The 23898-nt window shown below is 34.8% G+C and overlaps 1 protein-coding gene across 1 annotated transcript; it reads right to left on the reverse strand.

The window, feature by feature from the left end:
• Positions 1 to 4559: 4559 nt before the first annotated feature.
• On the reverse strand, positions 4560 to 23406 carry LOC149794235 (N-alpha-acetyltransferase 50-like). The gene is made up of 5 exons (XM_089968354.1): positions 23302 to 23406; positions 15310 to 15446; positions 11946 to 12065; positions 11279 to 11345; positions 4560 to 8114 (listed from the first exon to the last, which is right to left on the reverse strand). Exons 1-5 carry the CDS (start codon positions 23307 to 23309, stop codon positions 7937 to 7939), a joined length of 510 nt encoding a protein of 169 aa, XP_089824480.1. The 5' UTR covers positions 23310 to 23406; the 3' UTR covers positions 4560 to 7936.
• Between the last annotated feature and the right edge of the window lie 492 nt (positions 23407 to 23898).

Below are 23898 nucleotides of genomic sequence, written 5' to 3' on the forward strand. Positions count from 1 at the left end.
TGGCATTTCATATTGTACATTCATTAACTGTAAGTAGTTTGCGCATGTTCCCATTTTATTCTAATTTCCCCTCATTAAACTTGCAAAAATGTCGACAAGTGGTTCAATATGTACTGAATACCCCAAAAATGGTTGCCGCTTCAAACAGTATATATATATATTGAGTGACATAAACGAACATGATCTCATAGACAATAATTAGCTAAATAAAACAAAAAGCAGTCCTCAAAACTCAGGTACCGAACAGTACGACATTTAACTTAACCTAATAAATGCAATGTTTTCATTGGCAGTTGGACCCATACTGACTGCTTCTCATGTTACCTTTTAGCAAAAGTGTAACAGAGATTAAACCTGGACAGTCGAATTCTAATGTTTAAAAATATTGCCTTCGTTTCGCCTACGACCCAGTTTACACTCTGGTCATTTCGCACACAAATTTGTATTCCATGATTTGTTTAAATTAGCTATATAATTAATGAGATTTATTTACTGTGAATATTTTATTTGATAAGGATCACATCTGCTCTCTACTTAATTTGTTAATTCTCAGCTCCATTATGGGCACTGTTCTCTCTTCTCAGTTCGATTACGAACACGTCTGTTCTCTTCTCAATTCGATTACAAGCATCTCTTCTCTGTACTCAACTATTTCGTTCACCTTAATTTAAAAAGAACCCTTACGCTCACCCCCCCCCCCCCAAAGAAGACTAAATAGGCGAAACCCCCCGAGCTGTTCCTTATGAAACTGTTTTCACACAATGCTGAATTGTTGAAACTAAATCTCGTTTTAAAAAAATATTTGAAACAACAGTTTTGATGATACAAGAAATATCTTTCGAAGCAATATTTCCTCCTAATTTCAGATTGCTCAGCTTATTAAAACAAAAACGAGTCTTAACCGATGTCTCGTTCTCTTTAAACGACTGTAGTTTAATGTCATACAATTTGCTGAAACAGGACACTGAAACATTCGCTTCATCTCTTCAGACAATGGCCAGCCATACCAATCATTTTCTAACGTGTCAATAAACTCCATCACCCACTTTGTTATGTCTACAAAGAGTACTTCAGTACGAGTGTACATCTACTGATGCAAATATGCGCGACGTCTTTATCTTTCTTGTAATTTTTTTATTTTCTTTTGCTATTTATTCTTAGTTTGTCAGCTGTAATCTTGTAAACGTATGATTTTATAATAATTAAAAAAAAAGTAATGAAATGTTTTTTTTCTTCAATTTGTTGTTGAGTTTAATTATAGTGGCGTGCGCACAATTGTGCATGCGCCACTTTTTTCTGACTGCACCGCAGCCTGCTAGTTGTTCCTGGGGAAGGGAATGGTGCCACCTCCCCCAGGCTTTTATGGGTTCAAGGAACCCTGATAGGTTGGCCTCAATCTGTGGGTCCATAAAGGTCCCTTAAAGTTGAATGGTTGGCTGTCATTAGTGGGAAGGAGAGCTCGAGAACGGTCCTGGTTGCTTCACATCGCTGGTTTTTCTTCAAACGAATGTCTTAATTGCAGAGAACGAGATATCACAAATAAAGCCTATATCATCTTTCTTTTTTTTTACTTGGGTACAAGTACGTTCCGTATTTCTAATTTAAAAAGAACGCAGAAGGAACAACCACATACTTTTTTATATTTGTCAAACCGAGCAGTGGCGTCACCGGGTGACAACATCAGAGGGGGTGACACCAAAAAATTTAAGTATGGTCTGTTACGGAAGGAGGTCCATGGGGTGACACCAACCCTAGTGACGCCACTGAAACCGATAAATAAATACGCATCAATTGCAGCAACGTAGTTATCTTGGTAACTATATTCCAGTACACTAGGAAACATTTGTTTACCGTGAGATGCTGGTTTATTTCCGTGGTGGATTGGGGGTTGTCTACATCTTTCCGGAGGGGCCTCGAGTGGCCGAGTGGTCTAAAGCGCTCTCATTGCCATCTCACCTCTGTCTGCGTGGGTTCGAGTCTAGGATTCGGCCAATGTGAGTATGTGAGAAAGCTTGCCAGTAGTTTCTCGTGGGTCGGTGGTTCTTCCCGGGTTCTTCCTCCACCATTAATACTGGCCGCCATACATAGCCTATCGTGTGCTGAAAAATGGCGTTAAACCCCACAACATCTTTCTGGGTTTGCAACATTTTGTGCAATTTATTTTCAGCTTACAATACTTAAATTATTTTACGTTTACAATATTTCGATTTAAAAGTAAATTTCAAATCATAAAATTTGAGAATGTAGCAGTAATGTTGAATGAAAACCATTTCAACTGGGTTTAATTGATTCAGGATATTAAAGATAGCTAAATTAATATATATATATATATATATATATATATATATATATATATATATATATATATATATATAGAGAGAGAGAGAGAGAGAGAGAGAGAGAGAGAGAGAGAGAGAGAGAGATCAACACATTCAGAAGTTATGTAAACAACGTCACTATATTTCCCTCACTATCAAACAAAAAGCAGCCAGCTACTTGTTTCGACTCTATCGATATAAACTTAAGTGACTGAAAAGAAGCAACACCAACAAATTTTTTTGTTGTTGTTGTTGTAGGGTTTAACGCCATTTTTCAGCACACGATAGGCTATACATGGCGGCTAGTATTAATGGTGGAGGAAGAACCCGGGAAAACCCCGGAAAGAACCACCGACCCTCGAGAAGCTACTGGCAAGCTCTCTCACATATCAACATCGGCTGAATCTGAGACTCGAACCCACGCAGACAGAGGTGAGATGGCAGTGATTTGTAACGGAGAGCGCTTTAGACCACTCGGCCACTCAGGGCCCCACAAATTTTGTAAAACTCGACAATTTAATTATCAAACCACGACGTTGTTTAGATGGCATTGACCAGAATCCCAGTCTAAATAATGAGCACTTTATATTTCCATTAAGTCCAAGCAAATGATTTTCCTATATAATAATACCTAAGTCCACCCTTAAACACGTCTGCAAACTTACAACAGGAACATACGAAATGTAAATGACTCCAAAATCGGAACGAATCTGATTAACTCGCTCCTTTAAATTGCGACTGTATTTTGCAATAGACCCCACGCGACAGAATACACTAATCATTTTGTGTCGATTTGGCCTACTCATATGACCTAGCCCAACCAATGAGAAGTTACAGAATTATTCTAGAAATGTCGAAACCCCATCAGCCACCGAGGACGCCATTTGTCTCATAATTAAGATTATTATTAATAATTGTCAACACATATGCAAACATCTATTTATAGATCCTATATAACTACTATGCTCGTAAGATACTCGGGTAACGTAGGCAAAAGTCACTAAAGATATTCTGTAAACACTACAGCCATGAATAAAAATTATACAAATTAGATAAAAGCATGTTCCCGGAGTTACCTCCCCCTCCCCCAGATATGCATAAGACGAAAACATTTTTCTATCAGAATTTAACAACACATTTAGGAGGGTACAGTGCCCTGGGGAAATTTTAACATGACTGAAGACATTAGAGGATCCAAGAGAGTGAGAGAGAACTACATATCAAAACAGTAAAACAACATATGCCTCTTTTATTAACTTGGGACTCTAATTTATCCCTCTCAGTCAACTCAGTAACATGAAACACTCTGTCTATAATCAGAGCAACATTTTAATTTTCTTTTGTTTTGTTTAAATGTTCTTTATCATCAGCGGAAAAACAATAATCTGTGCGATGCCTGCTTTTAAAAAGAATCATTAGTGTTCTTTTCAGTTATAGGCGGAAAATTTATTTAAGAGTCCTAATGAAAGAAAATGCAACAAATACTATATATATAGTTTTTATTTAAGTCAACCAAAAATAAAGGTATAATTATGTTATATTTATATTTATTTATTTATAATTATGTTAGTTCTACTAGATCTATATCAGAATCCTCCTATTGCACTTTGGTATAGTTCTATAGTTCTCCTTGCTGACAAAACTACAATTCCATGATTTTTGTAGCCCAAGTTAATTTGCAATTATTTAAACATGTATCACTGCCAATTTGCATGAGCTCCCTTAATTAGATAAATAACAAATCAGATATCTAACAGATAAAAAGATGTACCTTTATACAGGTTTATTGCTTGGCATGAAAGCTTGCTTTTGAGGCTTCAAGTTAAGACTTGCTATCCCAATTTTTAGTAAAAATGTTTATTCCACAGCCCTGATTTACCCATTTTTTGGCTAAGTATTGCCTCCATTCAGGAATCTACTGCAGCTTAATTACATGATGTCATACCCATTGACTGTTACTTGATGGCTACACTTAAATGCAACTTTTAAATCAATGACCAATTGTGAAGTCTAATAATTTACCAAACTTGGGTTACCTCCCATGATATTAAATTTACACAAGCCAGTTGACCTATAATTTATTAACAATTTTATTAAGACCATACAATATGTTGCTATAAATAGTAATACAAACTATCTTTGATAAATTTAAGAAAGGGCACTATGCCATAAGCATGGAGGGATTAATGCAAAAATCAGTTCAGTTGATACAAAGGGCAAAACAAAACAGTAATAGCAGCATCAAATGCATATTTATTTCATAGGAAAGTCTAAGGATAATTTTTATGACAGATACATAAAAAATTACAATTATAGGCACAAACCATTCCAAAACCATCTCAGAAGTTTATGTAAAAATGTCTTGCCACATGTCAAATTACAATGTTTATATATTTTATCTTTTTACAAACGATTTATTATAATGAATATTATAACTGTGAGAAACTTATGATACAATAAGACAAGCAGCCTCAAGACTAGGGAACAGCACCAGCATCTTTGTCCTGCATTGGTAGGCAATATGAGCATAAACTTTCCCAATGTATATTTAAATCTAAAATGAAGCCCTCCTTTCTTAATTCTTAAATTCATCTCATTCAAATACCGATATTTACCCAAATCCAGTCACAAGTAACGTACTGTCAGGTCTTGAAGTTTTTTTCTTTCTCCACCACGATTTTCAAACCATCCCATATTTTGAGTATATCAAGGATTCCATGCAACACTTTATACAAGTGGCATGGCTCATTAAATAATACTGGAAGGATGAAGAAAAAAAAGATATAAAAAAAGATAAGCCAAGGACTGTAAAGACATTTTAAAAAGTTTGGTCCAGATCTGTGATGTAGAACTAATTTTAATGTAAACAACCATTTCATTCTTTTTGCCAGAGACCTTTGATTACAAAAATCAGTAGGCTTCTCCCTTATCCCAAGCACAAACCATTGGTGTGGAATGTCATGTACAACTAGGTTTACTGTGGAAAAGCCATTTCTATTCGTTCACAGTAATCTCGACACTTTTACTTCCATAATCATTATTTTATTTTTACCTCAAGTGCAGCCATCCACAAAATCTGGTAACAGTAGATAGTAAACAACTCCAGTTATTGTGTTGCAATGAAATGGGTAACAGATGGACATCACTACATAATATGTCCTGCCATAAGGCAAGGGTACCCAAAAATGTACAAGTCAATATAATGGGGTCATGCTAGCTTGCAAATAGAGTGCAAATATTGTCCCTTGAATGTGAAAGTTGGCTTCAAAATAACAGGAAAGTAAATCAGTGCCTACTGAGCCATTTTCCTAATAATTTTTTTTTTAAAACAGTTGAGAAATGACTTAAAATCAGCTTTTGTGCCAATTCTTTAGCTTTTGGTGCCCTAAAAAATACATAGATTCATAATTTTCTTTCTTCTGCATTTCTCTCTATTATACTAGAGAATCTAGCTGATACACAATCAACCACGAACCAAACTTTTTTATCATTAAGGAGCTTTAAAACTTAAACTATCAAGAGATTAATAAATGTATCCAATATATTTACCTTGAAAATACTGCTGATTTTGGTGATTTAGCTTTAACTCGTATCAGTCACCTATTTTTGAGAACAGTGATATATTTCAAGGTCATCGTCAAATGGTATTAACAAAGTTATGCAGCCAATATTTGTTTATTTAGGATAGAAGTGCTTTAAAAAACTCCTCTAGAACAAAGAGTATTTTAATGCTATATAATGTACAAAGCCAGTTAAACAAGATGTCCTTGAACCTTTTTTGCCATTACAAACTTCCAACTCGCCTTTAATTCATTATTTTGCCTAATTTAAACAGATTGGAGGCCTCACTATGCCATAATTTCTAGTCCTGCATGACCCCTGGACATATACTGGTGTGGTTTCCTTGTTATTCAAATATGAAGGAGAAGTCTACATAAAGATACTTGAAATCAAGATAAATAATACAAAGAAGTCGTAACCATGCACATGGAGGATTGCCATATTTGTATTAAAATACAAATATGAACAGTATCTTGGATGTGCCTATATTACTTTTTGACAACAAACATTAATAGATTTAATGGCAACTTTAACTACTATTTTGTTCCCTGGGTCAAGACTTGATGTTCAACACTGTACTACAGTGCATAAAAAAATCTCAATCCTTATTTCCAGTGGCATTACTCATTTTTTCATTTGTTTTGCAAAAGCATCTCTTTTTTGGTATTAGGAGAGAGACAGAAAGAGGAGATCACATCGAAGTTGTCAGAATGATCTGGATGAATAATTCTTCGCCAAGTTCATTACCACAACGTATGGCTTAAGTGTGGTCTTTCTTTTTTTTCTTGCATATTAAAATGATTTAATTTTTTTCCATATCAGTGGTTGAAAATAAAAATTGTGATCATCAATATGGAGTTAAGCTAAGAAAAGTGGAATGAGAGACTTTAAATCAAGAGAAAGATAATATAAGGTTTAATTTACAAAAAAATGCATCTTTTACAGGTAACAATACAAAGCAATCAGAGTTTAATAATATGTATGGTATAATTAGGTTCACTCATGCAAGACAGATGTATCCTACATGACTATCAAACATGGACAGATTTTGGAGCGAAAAAGTAGATCTTTCTCATGGTTAAAAAAAATTTAAATAGCATTCATTTTTTTTTTTAAAACCTGACATTGTTCACTGAACAAATTTTTTCCATGAAAACTCTGAATAACCCAAAAAGTAATGGCCATAAACTTCTGTAAACTTGTATCCTTTTCATTCACAGATGTCTTGCTGAAGTTGCAGTGTATGATTGGGGAATTTCTACTAAAGTACCTTCAATGCTGAATAGCATGAAAGAAGCAAAATACTTTGTATCATGTTGAAAATGCAAGCCTTGTACAAGTCTATTAAAATTTTGAGCCCAACATGCAGATTTAAAAAAAAAAAAAACTTTATTTATCCATTTATAATGCCAGGGGTAAAATAATGCACTGATGCATTGATAATTTTGCCATTTTCATATATAATGATACAAAAGGTGGAGAATTGATACAAATGATATTAGCCCTATAAAAGTTACTATAAATCCTCAATGGCCATGAATAATTATTAGCAGTAAGATACCATATTATTTCTTCAAGATGACCTGTGTATCAATAAGTATTGCATCATAGACTGTGCATCAAAATTTGTACTGATATGTGGCAAAGTGTATCGCTTCATCCATACATATTGCACACCAAACGTTAAAAGTGTAGAATCCTATCTTTGGTTACATGATGCACTGGAAGATCAGCATGCAGTGTTTTTTTTCATATGCTATGTACAACTAACAGTATGGACTGCTTTGCTGTCAATCAGCACATAATGTGACATCCAATCTGGGTCTACAACAGTCACAGTTGCATGTGGTGATTTATGTCACCATATATGGTAATTTTATGTTTCAAATCAAAGAAAGAAGGTTCTGGCAGTAGTGACTTACAAATGCGAGTTTGGAACGGCATTAAATTTTCAGAAACTCACATTTCAAAATCTTATAAGGTTTTGAGCCAATCGCCAGTACTATCACATTCAAAATAACAATTCCTTAATTTATATAACACTCTTCACAGATCAATTATTTACTATCCGATTCAGTGATGGCAGGTTTATCGGTCTTCTTTCTAAAAGTTTTCTGTAAAACATATGCATCCGCAGGTTCAATTCTCTTATAGTAGTTTTTCTTCTCCTCAACAATTTCAAATCCAAATTTCTCATAAAATTTTATGGCTCCCTCATTATTCACTTGTACATGCCTGAAATAGATTTAAAAATCAATATGCAAACATAGTTTACTTGTAAAGAAAAGAACAAAAAGCAAATATCTTGATGATAATTTTACCCGTTTATTCATTTTTATATATACTTGTGATGATTAAGGTTCAATTACAAGCAGGATGTAACAAATTACAAGCACAATGAAGTTCATTCATGTAACAAAGTCCACAAGGAATAACTGAAACCAGATTAATTTCCATGGCATGTTATGGCAAATAACCATGCTTCCCCATCCAAACTCAGTTCCTGGGGTTGCAAACCCACACTCACTTCCAAACTTAGTCCTACAATGTAAGATGTCTCCCCTGATATTTATGTTTTGGTTGATGTCATACTGCATAAATAATGGCTTTGTGTAGATTGTTCCCCAGCTGACAGATGTGAACGAGGCCAAATTTTCAGGAATGTCTCATTAACTTGGCAGCCCATATCAGTGCTTTTCCACAAAGTAAAATTAGTCAAGACTTTACTTACTGTCATTTTCCTAATGGATTTAAACTCTGATACAAGCAAATGAAATGTTTTCAAATTTTCGTGGCCTATATTTAAGTTGGCGGGAATGCTAAACATAAATATCAGGGAGACATCTTACATTATACTCCAAACAATGTGCCCAAGTTTGCAATCCACTCTTTCCCTACTCCACAATGAGACCCAAGGGTGGCATTTCATTTTAACGCCATCTATAATGATGCAACAACATTCAATCTGTGCCACTGTGCTCATTTTTTTGGCAATTGCACTCATGCACTCCTTATGTGCATTGACTTGATTTCCAATTTACACCAATTTCAATTTATGCTATAACCTGTGGAACACATCTATGGCATAAATCAAGTGTCACCTTTATACTGGAGTCAATTTATCTGTCAGTCCATCTTACTTCTGTTAACTTGACATTTCCTAAACCTTTCAAAATATCTTCATGAAACTTTGAATCTTTTTGTATTATAATTTAGCCATTAAATCCCATACAAAAGATGGAGCCTGTCATTTTAAAGTTATCGGCATTACTTTGTTTTAAAAATATTGTCTGTCCAGCCACACTCTAGTCTGATTAATATCTCCAGAACCATCTCAAATATCTTCATGAAACTTAATATGTATTTACATTATGACAAGAGCTATGTCCCATATAAGATTAGTACCAATGTAGGATTAGTACATTCAGCATTATCACCCCATTTTTATAAATATTGTATTACACCTTATATGTCCACAACCATTGATGTTATCTTCCTCAAACAGGTCATCTTCCTCACACAGGTCATGCTCTTGTACCATGGCAAGACAAAGTGTCGTGTAAAATAATGGGCTCTTGTATCATAGCAGGACAAAGTGCTGTGTACAATAATGGGCTCTTGTATCATAGCAAGACAAAGGATTGTGTAAAAAACATTAGCTCCTGTATCAAGACATGACAAAGCGTTGTGTACAATAATGGGCTCTTGTATCACAGCAAGACAAAGGATTGTATAAAAAACATTGGCTCCTGTATCAAGACATGACAAAGTGTTGTGTACAATAATGGGCTCTTGTATCATAGCAAGACAAAGCATTGTGTAAAATAATGGGCTCTTGTATCAAGACAGGACAAAGCGTCATGTAAAATAATGGGCTCTTTTATCATGGCAGGATAAAGCATCACATAAAAAAATGGGCTCCTGTATCGTGGCAGGACAAAGCGTCGTGTAAAATAATGGGCTCTTGTATCACTGTAAGACATAGTGTCGTGTTAAATAATGGGCTCCTGTATCACGGCAGAACAAAGAGTCATGTAAAATAATAAGCTCTATCGGATCAGCATGTTAAGAGTAATATTTTTTATGCTGCGTGAAAGTCTTTTGGAAACATTCAGTATCAATTTTACTAAAATGAAAAATATATGGCCATCTTTGCAAACATTTTCTGATAAAATTCTTAAAAACAAGTACACCGAAAAACACCCAGAACTTCTATATAAAGGACCTGTTAAAAACGGGTTTTCTTAATCTCTATAGAACATCTATCCACAAACAAATGTTCCTCAAAAGAAACAGATGATATATTGGCTGAAAAGACTCCAAGAATACAAGACAAGACCATTTGTTCATATTTAAGTGCCGAGTGTTAAAACCATCTCTGACATTCTTAAATATTAACAATATTTTCAAATTGCCTGCTGTGGCAGCCATATTAGATTCTGATTAGCAATATTTTCTTTGAGAACTAACGAGACATCAGCAGAAGTCATTTGATGAAGTCCAGGCGAATAAGACCATTATTCATGGGTAACAATAAAAACAATTTTATAGTAAATTTTGTTTCTCCAAAAATACATAACCATCACATTAATATTAAGAATTACTTCTGCTACCTCCCCCAAACTTTAATAAAAGCCTCAAATAAACATTGTATAAACAAAGGAAAGTCACTCTTACATATTACCTCCCCTCTCCCCACTAGGTGGATCTCCATACACCATATATAGTTAATTTTAACTTGAGCACCATTTGAGATTGGATGCTCACATTGCAGAGACAGCTGAAAGGGATTTATGGTAATGTGACAGCACAAGTAATTTAAGAGAAACATTAAGATTTTTAAGATGGCTGCAGTGGCAGCTATACTCGATTTCTGACTGGCATCATTTTCATTAAAGACCAACTAAACATCATACAGTCTTTCAATGATACCCCAATGTTGATATAACATTCCATTCAGCAGGAGTAGCAATTACAAGATTTTCAAAATGGATATTGGATGTCAGAGAAGACCCATTTTCATTTAGGACCAACTAGACCTTGGGATGAATGTGTTTGTAATGTTTCATGGCAATCGTCCAGGTAATTTTGGAGGTGCAGTGATGAGAAACTTGTACTAACGGCTGAATGGATTTTAGACATTAGGAAAAACTCTTCTGGAATATGACAAGTAAAACTAATAACAGAAACTGGAAACAAATATAGCAATAAATACAGCAAACCTTCAAATACTCTAGTGCTGTTAGACTAAATCTGTTTTTGTTACAATATTTGCAACAACGTTGCAGTCAAAACTACATTTTACTCCATGAATGAGTGAGCCATGTTTGAATAATTGATGTCTGAGTTATCAAACGTTTTGAAACATTTCCATACATTTAACCAGAAATAATACTTACAAAAATACATTATCAAAGTTTCCATCTTTGTCACAAATTTTCAAGACATGTTCCAGCATCATCGTACCTGAAAATAAAACAAGATTTCATTAAGAGACACGTAGTCCTCATTGTCTATCTGTTGTTCTTTGTATTGTTCAAAATCACACATGGACCTAATATTTGACAGCAGAATGCAACAAACCATACATAACATACAGTTTTACTACAGAGACAGTGGCATTTCAACTTTCACAAGTTCCGTTCTTTTTCAAAACCTGATCAATTCTGTTGAGGCATCATGGGATTACAGACTACATGCAAGATTTGCTTATCTCTGAAACTGAAGAGCTTAAAAACATTTTGCATGGTTGTGGCAAATATCTCTCCTGCTGCAAGTAATATTCAAACCAATACATAATGTCCATTTTGAAAAAAACCTGGGCAGATTAAAGTCTGAGGTACTCCTGTAAAACTGGTCTGGCTTCCTGAACAATCATCATTGAATCTAATATGGAAAACTATATTCAGCCCAAACACAAACCAACACTGATTTGACCACAATGTATTTTTATATTTTTATGTTATTATTCTGTAAGTCTGTAATTTAAAACTCATTTCAGAAAGAACAATCTAATCACAATGGTTGGCAGGTCTGGTGTAAATCAACTTGATTTATTTTTCATACCCATTCCCAGCCTTCTGTAAGGGGCCAGAGCACCTAGAGTCATGATGTACAGCCGTCGTTGATTTTCAGAAGAGTCTACTCTGCAGCAAACGGCACCCACAACAATATCATTATAATATGCTGCAACATAACAAGAAATAAACTCATTATCTATTGAATAAACTATATTTTAAATATTACCATCATTATTGTTAACATTAGCATCACTATTCCTTAACTTCAGCATTATTTTTAACATTTGCATCACTATTCCTCAACTTCAGCACTATTTTTAACATTTGCATCACTATTCCATAACTTCAGCACTATTTTTAACATTTGCATCACTATTCCTTAACTTCAGCATTATTTTTAACATTTGCATCACTATTCCTTAACTTCAGCATTATTTTTAACATTTGCATCACTATTCCATAACTTCAGCATTATCTTTAACAATTGCATCACTATTCCTTAACTTCAGAATTATTTTTAACATTTGCATCACTATTCCTTAACTTCAGCATTATTTTTAACATTAGCATCACTATTCAGTAACTTTTTTCGCATTACTCCTACTTCAAAATCTGCATATTTATCCCCATGCTTTAGTCATGCATGGTGATACTGTCATACCCTCAGTCTCTCCACTTATCCATTACCACAGCTCCTCTTAAACTGCCAGTTTTATTGCCACTGTGGTAACTTTACAATGGGTGCCATTCTTGACTGGGGGTCAGCAGGAAGAGGTTAAAGATCAAATGAATCAAAATTTCAATTACGACATTTTCAGATTTTCCAGACCAAATTTCATTTGTGCAGTCATCACAGTAAGACCAGGTAAACTATTTATCCACTCTTGTCCTGACTGGGTAAATACTGATGGAAAATATACTCTAGTTGGAGAGGAGTCGAAATAGCAATTATGACTTTTCATTCAGGAGGAGTGGCAATCAAGATTTTCAAGACTGTTGCTGTGGTGGCCCTATTGAACATCAGGTAGACACCATTCTCATTCAAGTCCAACAGGACATAATAATAAAAAGTCTTCCGGTGAAAAGCCCATGTCAATATGGCTTCTTGTTCAAGCAGAGTTCTAATAACAGTTTTTAAGATGAGTGTCATGGTGGCCATATATGATTTCAGATTGGCACAATTTTTATTTAGGACCAACTAGACATCATAAAAAGTGTTTCGGTGAAAAGCCCACGTTGATAAGAACATACGTTCAGAAGCATTGGCAATAACAAGATTTTCAAACTGGCTGCAGTGGTAGCCATATTGGATAATAGATAAAAACCATCTTCATTTTCAAATAGAACCAACTGGACATCATCATAAGTCTTTTAGTGAAAACCCGAAGCTGATATGACCATCCTTTCAGGAGGAGTAGCAACAGCATGATTTTCAAGATGGCTGCCATGATGGCCATACTGGACATCAGATTTTGTTTACTTATAGCAATGTAGGCATCAATTTAATGTGGAGGAATCTGTAACAAGTTAGTCCCTGTCATAAATTAACAGCTCAAGAATGTCAACATCTTGTGATTTGTCATCTAGCAAGGGAGTAATAAGCAGACACGATTTTGGTCTTCCATAAAAAAAAGTTGAAAAAATTGTAAGGGGGGTTTGGGGGTCCTCCCCAAACGCAGTTTCGAGGGGCAGAGCCCCTGATTTGGGGGTGCAAAAATGCATTTTACACTCAAAAAGAAAATGCTCCTGGTGCAATTTATGATCATAAAATAAACCAAAGTAATCATCTTAAAAACTAATAAATATACCAAAAATGTTCAATTCGATTTCAAGAATTTCACAATATTTATTGTCACATGAATTTGTTTTCCAATACCATTGATGCTGAGGTTATTTCATGTGCATGTCAATGTTCACATCATAATTAAGTCACAATAATTTGTCAATTTTTGCAGCAAATATATTATACTTCTCTCTTTTCATAACAAATCTGTAAAATAAATGCCCAAGTACATCAACTATATACAAATAATCCCATAATTCACTTGTATTTTTCTCCACTGGACACAACCTGCTGATATGCCAGTCGAGCTCTTTTAGCAGCTTTGGCAAAGATTTCTTTAGTCCTTTTTGTCACCAGTGACTTTTTTCGATCAATGTGCAATTGTTTCTTTTCCTTCTCAATGAGAGCCTTTTTCCTTTCAAGCTGGTGCTTGTATCAGCAACATGCAGTGCGCATATTCTGACAGAGGGCTACATCTGTTTTCATGCAAGAACTCTTTCTTCTTATAGCAATTAAATGCACTTTTTCCAGATGCCTTCTGAGCCTAAATTTTTCCACATGCAGCTTCTTTTGTAGGCGCTGTTCCAAATTCTTCCAACAGTGGTTACCGTAATTCAGATCTTTCTTGTAGAGGTCAAAAAATGCCAGTCCTCTAGCATACAGTTTTCTTATAAACTAAATTTCCATCAAATTTTCACTACAGTCATTCTCATTTCCATACATTTTTTAAAACCTTTATTTAAACGTTTCGTGTCATGGTCTCTCTCAACAATTCAGGACACCATGTTTTGCAAGCATGCTTCTTCTTTCCATTGCCATCAGTTTCCATTACAAGAAGATTCATTGGAGGAATGTAAACTTTTGACCAATCAGAATACTCTTTACAAGTCGTGTGCTAACTAATATATGGAACAAATATTTACAAGGGTCATTGCAGAATGGGACCAGACAGACCGTTTTAAAAAAAAAACAAACAAATTGGAGATGATATAAAAAACAGACTATATCAAGAAAAATCTTATTATTAAAGTCAGGAGAAAAGCAGAATGCCACTTTAAAATGGATAAAAATCATGTCTGTACAAGCTTGTCTGTGGTCACTGGTATTTTCAATGTGCATCTTTACCAATACATTCACATGTCAAAGTTAATCAGCATAAGATATTTGTAGAAGTATGTAATCAGTTTTCAGAACACTGTTAACTTGATCAAATGACAAGTTCATTCTTTGTATTAATTTCACCATTCATTTTTACAAAAAAGTGTAATCTATTCCACATACAGATATTTATCAAAATAAACAAAGATTTTGCCCTGAACATAGGCAAGAGTTTTGCTCATTGGGTTGTTTTTCTTTAAAGCAATTTTTTAAATTAGAAATCAGTGTTCAAACAAGACCTAATATCACCTGCATATTGAGCAAATACATAGACATCTGAGAGCATAGTACAGGATTTTGTGTCATGTCCCTATGTTCTTTATAAACAACTTAGTGTGCATGATGTTAAGCTATACAGGCTCTCTCACTACTGGATCATCTTTACATATCTTAAAGTCCTCCCACTTCTGCATCATATTTACCGAACTTAAAAAGTCTATGAAGTTCTCTCACTTCTAGAACATTTTACCTAATTTGGCTAGTTCTCCAACTTCTAGAACATCTTTATAAAATTTGTCATTGTAGGTTACTGGAAAAACAACTTGATTCAGCCTCTTCAGCTGTTTGATATTGTGTGGTGTTATGTCCCCAAGTTCTGACCTTCCTCTGTAAAAGAATACAAATAACATATGCTGTGAAAATTATCAATGATTTCATAATTGCCAGGAAAAATTATGGAAGGCAAAGGATGTTATGTCGGCATATATATTTGGTGTTAATTTCTTACAATTGGTTTCTTTGTTATATGTGGTAGATCATTATACCATGCACTTGTGCCATTATGTCATATATCATTACAGTATATCTGGTGCTTACTCTAATATATGCAGCACATTATGTATTTATATGGATGGCTATATATTTATATGCAGTAGTTACATCTTTAACTTCTATGTTTATTTCACTATATATTGTGCTTTCATTATGATAAAGTAACATGAAACTCACAGGGAGACTTGGAAATTGCTGTGAAAATCAAATATAGTGTTAGTAGGACTGTAGGTATCACACCTCAATAGTTTGTTTTTAATATAAACTCTTGTACACATTTTTTTTCTTCAATTTTAGATGTGTATCAGTTAAACAAACATGGTATACCTTTGGCTATAAGCAAATAAAATAGATCTTAATACAAAGAAATAGCTAACTATGAAAATATATTTGCCTGGTTGTGAACGAGCCGAACAACATAAGAATTTGATATACTTTTATTATTTTCTGGCATAGCCTAATCTACAAAAGTGAAACAATCGCTCACATAATTTTGGACGATTCTTTTAACACACCATTAAAAACTTTATTACCCAAATTGAAATGGCTCAGAATAAGTGACCACATAAGCTTTCATGTAATATGCATTTACAAATGTGCAAATTCTTTTTTGCCAATGAGAGAACAATAAAACCTGATCTTGACAGTGTGTCTGTGTGCTCATACATGTGGTACAGTAGCATTGTTTTAACCATTCAAGCAATGCAGTTCTTCTTGGCATAGATTTGTCTTTTGTATTCTCAATTATCAGTATACGATGAAATAATCCATGAATTTAAATACCTACAGGCTAACCAACAAATTTAAGTACCCACAAAAATGCCCTTTGTTGCTTTCTTTTTACAAAACCACATAATGAAAACAGTAATTATCATGCAGAAAATAAGTTTATACCAAAGTGTTCTTGATGACAAAATACTAATCCCTTTTCTAATGAAAGATTTATTGGCAATTTGTTCCCTTAAGATTTTAACTATAACAATTTCTTAAACTTGTAACAGGTGACCGATAGCCATAATTGTGCTTAAATCCCATTAAACCACATATATATATGAAAATTTCTTTATACCTAACAAACAAACAGCCTACATGCATACAAGCCAAAACAATAAAAAAAGAATATTAAGAGCAGAGGTACTATAAAAAGACAATCAATAAAAAAGAACACAAAGAGAGCAGGAGTACTATGAGTCGAGAAAAACCCAAGATTAATGTTTTTATATTATATTTGCTAAATTCTGACTTCCTAAAGTCTGCTTTTCAACTATCATCACTGCCCACCCCTATAAGGCAGATTCAACTGGGTTAAAGTCACATGCCCCGAGTATCCTTGGAGTGACAGCAACTAAACATGCATAGTTTAAGTATCATTAATAACCTTAATTAGATATGGCCTCAAATGAATACACAACTTGTTGTAATTAGATATGGCCTCAAATGAATACACAATTTGTTGTAATTAGATATGGCCTCAAATGCAAAAAGTCTGGTTATGAGCTTTAACACAAGCCATTAAATTTCACAATAATTAATTGTGACCTGTAATGACAAGGGCTGAAAAAAGAGCACAGGATCCAATGGCCCAGGACTTGTGGGTTCTAGGTTAAGTGCAAGTCCTGAATTTACTGTTGCAGGTCTTAAGCATGTGGTCTTGTAACTGTTTTGATCTATATTAGTAATCTATTTTAAGACAAACTTATGAAGTAAATGCACATGTACCTATTATTATGTAATGTGATCTGTTCCAATTTTGCTAATTCTAATACATGAATAAAACAAATCAACACCAATCTTAGTTTTTATACAAACATTTCTGCTTTCAACATCAGTTAGATGTGCAAAAAAACCAAACTTGAACAGACTCCCCTGTGATTCACCTGGCCAATTTCATAAGTTATATGCATATCAGGCAGCACTGGTTTCTGAGACACCACAATCCTATAAAATATGTCAAAGTTCAATTTTTGGGAAATTATACTGTGAATCATTCAAACTTGTTAAGATCTGTTTGTCAATATGAACAAAGGATTTGTTTATGTAACAATAGATTCCAGGGATGGTCCTGGCTTTTAAAAAGCTGTCGCCAAAAAAATCGCCAACCTCAATATTTTGTCGCCAATTTTCAAAAAGTGTCGCCAGAACAAGTAGTGTACATTTTTTCAAGTGTTAATTTAGTCTGTTAATGTAACAGGCAATGAAAATTACAAAAGATGGGTTAGTTAATACTCTAATTACAACAAGCATTAACAAAATGTTACAAAGTGTTACATGAAGATCCGTCACGATTTTAGGGCTGCCCACTTGTTGAACGCAGTTTCAAAGTCTAATTTTTCACATCTGTACATGATTCTCATTAAATTCTCTAGAGATGAGATGCAGAGTTTATTTCTGATGTCAGTTTTTATGAGGTTCATCTTACTGAATCCACATTCACAGTCTACAGTGCTGACAGGTGACACCAGTAGTCTCTCAGCAGCCCCCCCCTACACCCTGATGGCTAACTTCACAAAGCTTGTAGTGAATTGCTTCCTAAATCCCCAGAATGATCACTGAATGCTGTATAAATTTTCTCGACAAACAAAATAGGATCTCCATTCCCACGAATGAAACTTACAGGAGTCAACACCTGGCAATATTGGACCGTATATATAAGCATAAATTCACACCCTATTTAGGTATTCTTTGACTCCTGTATTTTGAGAAATAAATAATTATTATTAATTATGCAAAACTGTTTTTTTTTTTTTGCTATTTTTTGTTGCGGAGTTTAAGTCTCTGCAGCCGTAACACGGGATTGATGGCAAAAGGAAAAGATCAATGAGTAAAATGCTGCACTGGTGACAGAAATAATTGTGATTGAGATTTTTTCCATTTGCTTTGTATTTATACGCAGTAGTCGGTACTTCAAAGGTTATCAGTTTTCTATGAAGGTTCAACAAAACTATTGTATTGGTATATGTAAAAAAAAAAAAAAAAAAAAAATAACAGAAGGATTAGCCATTCAATTAATTGTATCTGTTCTATTCGCGTCTTCAGAAGTCGGTCAGTTGTAGGTATGGTGCGGTAGCATGATTGACTGTATCACAGCATACAGTACTCAGCCCAGATGTCAGCATAAGCAGATTATGATGTAACAATGCACTGTAAAGATGAGGTTGTCAATAAGAACAAAGGATCGTTTGTGTAACAATTTGATTCCAATGCATTGCTTAGTCAAGTTTTTGGCTTCCTTTCGTTCTGGCTTTAAATTTTTTCAGTCCAAATCCATAATTGTATGTACAAATTAAATGACCAAAAGGTCTGTCGCCAAAAAAATTGCCAGATGGGATATTTTTGTCGCCAATAAGGAAAAAAAATCGCAATTTGCGACATTGGCGAAGCCCAGGACGATCCCTGAGATTCCATTGCATTTTATATCCATGTTTGTTGCTTCCTTTCATGGTGCCTTTGAATTTTTTCACCCCAAACCCAAGACTGTATATACAAGTTTAAACAGCCAAAATTGTTGCCACAATGAGAAAATAAAACCAAATCGCAATTTGCAAAATCGATGAAGTCCAGAGCCATCCCTGAATTTGATTGTTTATTGTTTATTTGCGACCAAATAACAATCAATCAGAACTTCAAAAGTCCAATAATTTTTGGATTACAGATACAATCAATGATGTTGTGCCAGAAATGTTCTCAGATATGTTGGTCCAAAAGACATCAGACTGGAAACATTGGCAGGCTTGTGTTCAAAATTTCTGGGACCCAAACCACTAATATTTATAGACACTGACAAGTGTAGTGCCAAAGATGCAGATAATTGTTCAGTTTCATGATTCTACCATGAACAGTGCCTGAGAAAGAATAAAAGACAGTAAAGCATGCAATATGGGTCACAGTGATTTACTTCTGTGATAGTATACTCATCATGATGAATCCTTTCACCAAGTTTCATGAATGTTGGTAAAATATATAAGAAGAATGTTGGTAAAATATATATGCAGGGTGCAAAAAAATATTTGATATCAAGGTCAATGCAAGAACTCTGCCAGTAAAATGTGACATATACCATGACATACTTCTGCTGCAAAGGTTTTGTACAAATGGAGATTAATTACATACAATCACCAAGATTGATGATTCTAGCATAAACACAGCTAAATAAATAACCCAAGTCACTAAAATAATGAAATTTTGGTTACAGTGACATAGTTTTGTGATGCAGATGTAGTATTCATCAACATCTATTCCTTTATATATTTGACAAATGTAGGCACATTGGTATATATACTAGGTGCAAAAAAAAACCAAACTATTATGTCATGAGCTAAGGAAAACTTAAAACCATAGCTAGTGAATTGTGCAACACGAATCAGTGACAATTTTTTGGAAGGGTGTGGCACTAATTGGAATGCACACAAATATCTATTTTGATGATTCTATAATGAATAAATACTGAAAAATAAAGTTGAAACCAAAATTTAACCAGTCAGTGTGTCACAATGATCTCCTTTTGAGAGGAATATTTAGTCTTTGTCAAGATGTATCCTGTCACCAAGTTTCACATTTCCATTTATAACAGTATTTATATACTGTGAAAAAATCCATAACTAAACAAAAACTTAACCAAGAATTTACAACAATGTACATGTATGTATAAAGTTCTCTCTCTCAAACCCCTCCTCATGGGCTAGTTGCAACGAAATCCACTCCAAATTGTTACCAGGAAATAGCCAAAGAAATAATTGCTGACATTCTCAGACGCTGTGTTAAGTATATACATATACTTTTATGTTTGAGGGCACTGATGCAAGTGGTAGTATGATGGCTCTCACCTACTTTCATGTTTGGGGTTCAACACCATTTCCAATGCATGATATGCTACACATGGCAACTGGTACAAATGGCTGAGGAAGAATCGGTGAAAACCCTGGTAGGAACCACCAAGCCACATGAAACTACTGGCAAGCTTTCACAAGATGGCAGTGATCAATAAAGGTGAGTGCTTTAGGCCACTTGGTCTCATGCCCCCCCCCCCATCTACTTTGTAGAGGCAAGCTAAAATGGTCTGATGTACACCTTTCACCAAGTTTACATGATGCAGAACATTTGGATCTACTATAGAGACTGCATCAAATTATTATGAAAAGCTTCAGTTAAACTCCTGCTGCTTGTTATAATTTATTTCTACAATCAATCATCACAAATATATTGCTTTAAAAAATGTATGACTGCGACAGAAGAGCACCAAGTATCATATAGAATATAGCAAATTATAACGCACTGGCAGGTTCAGTTCTGTGCAGTTTGCCTGGAGTAATCAGGTTAACAACAAATTATGTAGACCCTAATCCTCTGGCACATTATGTACCAGCAGAACAGTACAGTCTACTTGTTTATTTTTTAACTAGAAAATTACATACTGTATAGGGGCCCTGAGTGGCTGAGTGGTCTAAAGCGCTCTCCATTACGGATCACTGCCATCTCACTTCTGTCTGCGTGGGTTCCAGCCTCGGATTCAGCCAATATGGGTATGTGAGAAAGCTTTCCAGTAGCTTCTCATGGGTTGGTGGTTCTTTCCGAGGGTTTTCCCAGGTTCTTCCTCAACCATAAATACTGGCCACTATGTATAGCCTATCGTGTGCTGAAAAATGGCGTTAAACCCTACAACAACATACTGTATAAGTCAAAGATGCTATCTTTATTAAATGACACTAATCAAATTAATAACAACAATAACTTTGGGGTTTTCTGGTATGGAGGAAAGCTAAAGTTCAAACTGAAACCTAATGGTAAAACAGACAAGACAGAAACTCCTTGCACATAAATCTGGAATCACACTACCAGGTCAAGTGGGGGACTAAGTTGCAAAAGGAGAGAAAACTTTGGCTTTTTCTATTAGGAAAGTAAGCAAAATGACTTCACCCTTTGAGTTTTTAAGTTTTTTTAAGCTTTTGAAACTCTTCCTTAACTCAGCTGAGTTGTTTCAATTGGAATGTGTCCTTTACGCTGAAAAAGCTGTTGGGATAAAATAATTAGCATGGAAATATAATAACCATATACTATAGAAATGGTGAGCAATTTGCTTTTGTAAATATACCCACATCTCCCCAGTAATTTATACAATAATCTTCAATGTAAATATACCTGCATCTCCTCATTATCCTACCCCTACACTATGACGAGTTTACAGTAAAACGAAAAGTACTCAAGTCTTTTTAAACAAGAATACCTCAATTGTACTGATTCTCTGCAGGGCAATAAGCAAAACCCTTTCTGATAGCCGAATTTTTCTTTCTGAAGGTTAAAAGCCATTTATCAGTGCATAATAGGCTATACATGGTGGCCAGTATGTTTGTTGGTGGAAGAACCTGTGAAGACTTAGGAAGAATCACTGACCCAAGGAAGCTAATAACAAGCTTTCTCCCATACCCACACTGGCCGGGTCAAGCACTGAACAAACACAAACAGGGAAAGAGGTGAGATGTCAGTGACCTGTAAAGGTGAGTGCTTTTAGACCACTTGGCCATTTGTTTTGGGCATCTTGGTCTTACTGCCTAAATAATGGCACTGTGCAGCATATTTTGATGTCGACTAACATCATAACTGAAGTCAAATTTTCAGGAATATCTCACACAACTGGCAGCCAGTAACAGCGCTTTTCTACAAAGTCATAATGTTTTAATCAGACTACATACTCCGGTATCTTTTCTCTAACAAATTCAAATTTTTGCAAAAGAAATGGACTCGTTTTTTAATTTTCGTTGGCCTACATTTCAGCTGGCTGGAATTAAATGCTATAATTGGGTTAAGTTGAAATATACTTCTTTAATGAAACAAATAAAAAATATATTAACAATGAAGAATGTGTTTAGATAGCTTCATTTCATTCAAGATTTGATTTTGGTATTCTGGCTTCCATAGCATTCCTGACAACTGAAATGTAGGCCAACAGAACTTGAACAAATGTCCATTTGCTTGTGGTGGAATTTGAATTTATTTGGAAAAGACATCAGAGGAAGCAAAGTCTGACTAAAATTTTATGACTTTAATTTGTAGAAGAGTTGTTATGGGCTGCTAAATATTGGACATTACTGAAACTTGTACTTATCGTTCAAATATTAATTGACATCAGAACGCAAAACAGCGCCGTTATTTGGGCAGTAAGACCTCGACACCCAAAATATAAATATCATGGTCGAGGTCTTACGTTGCTGGACTACCTTGTACAACTTATTCCCAACCACAGACGTGTTCCCTCTTACATATTAGGGCGCGACAAAAACCAGTTTAAACGGGATCACCCCGCTTTGTTGACTGCCTAATAATGTCGACGTACATTCTCACTGAATTTACCGTTACGCATTTTTGGAGGAATTTATACATTAATCTAGTAATTTTGATGGACAATGAGCGAAATAAAGTGAATAAACGCCATTTAAAGGTATGTGTAATCAAATTCTCCAAAATGAAACCGACAGCTGCAAAATGTGACTCAGAGCGCGTACATGACTTGTGAGAGTTGTCCAACAGAAACCTTGGAGTCTTACTCTTCAATATTCTCCGTGAAGTTACCAATCGTTTTTGGTGCTTTACATTACGAACTTGAACACAGTAACTGCCCTACACTTTTCGATGAATTTTCAGTGTAAAGTATTTCTAATGATACACGAATAACATAGTCATAAACTCGAGCAATCACCTAGTCATTTTCACTTTAAAGTTAAGCTCACTCGTTCCCGCCCGCTACCGGTTGAACATGTGTGACTGAAATCTCACGCAAAACTCGCAACCGGACATAGAAATGGATTTCTTCTCCAGTCATACGCACGCTACGTTCCGGATAAGGTCGTGTACAAAGCACTGGTATGCGGAGAACTCGCCCCATGAAGAACTCACCATGGGAGAACTCGCCTAAACGTACCTGGAGAAGTCACCCCAGAGTGGTTGGAGAAGTCGCCCCAATTGGTTGGAGAGGTCACCCCAAAACTTGTCACCCAGATAACCTTTTTATAACAGAATTAAATCATCTTTTACGTCATTCATATTTAGATTTTTATATATACGCGATTACAAAAGAATTATTAACTGGTAATCATAACAAGCAATATCATAGTAATATTTCTAAGGACGAAATTAAGTCTTTATATAATCTAATTAATGACGACAGTATAGTGATTAAAAAGGATAAGTCAAACACTATTATTATTATGAATCAAGATGATTATGTTAAAGAAGTTGAACGTCACTTAAATGATGAAAAAAACTACAAACATATTAACGAAGACCCGTCAATAGA

The sequence above is a fragment of the Sinohyriopsis cumingii genome, chromosome 8, assembly GCF_028554795.1.
Source record: "Sinohyriopsis cumingii isolate HCF-2022 chromosome 8, ASM2855479v2, whole genome shotgun sequence".
NCBI lineage: Eukaryota > Metazoa > Mollusca > Bivalvia > Unionida > Unionidae > Sinohyriopsis > Sinohyriopsis cumingii.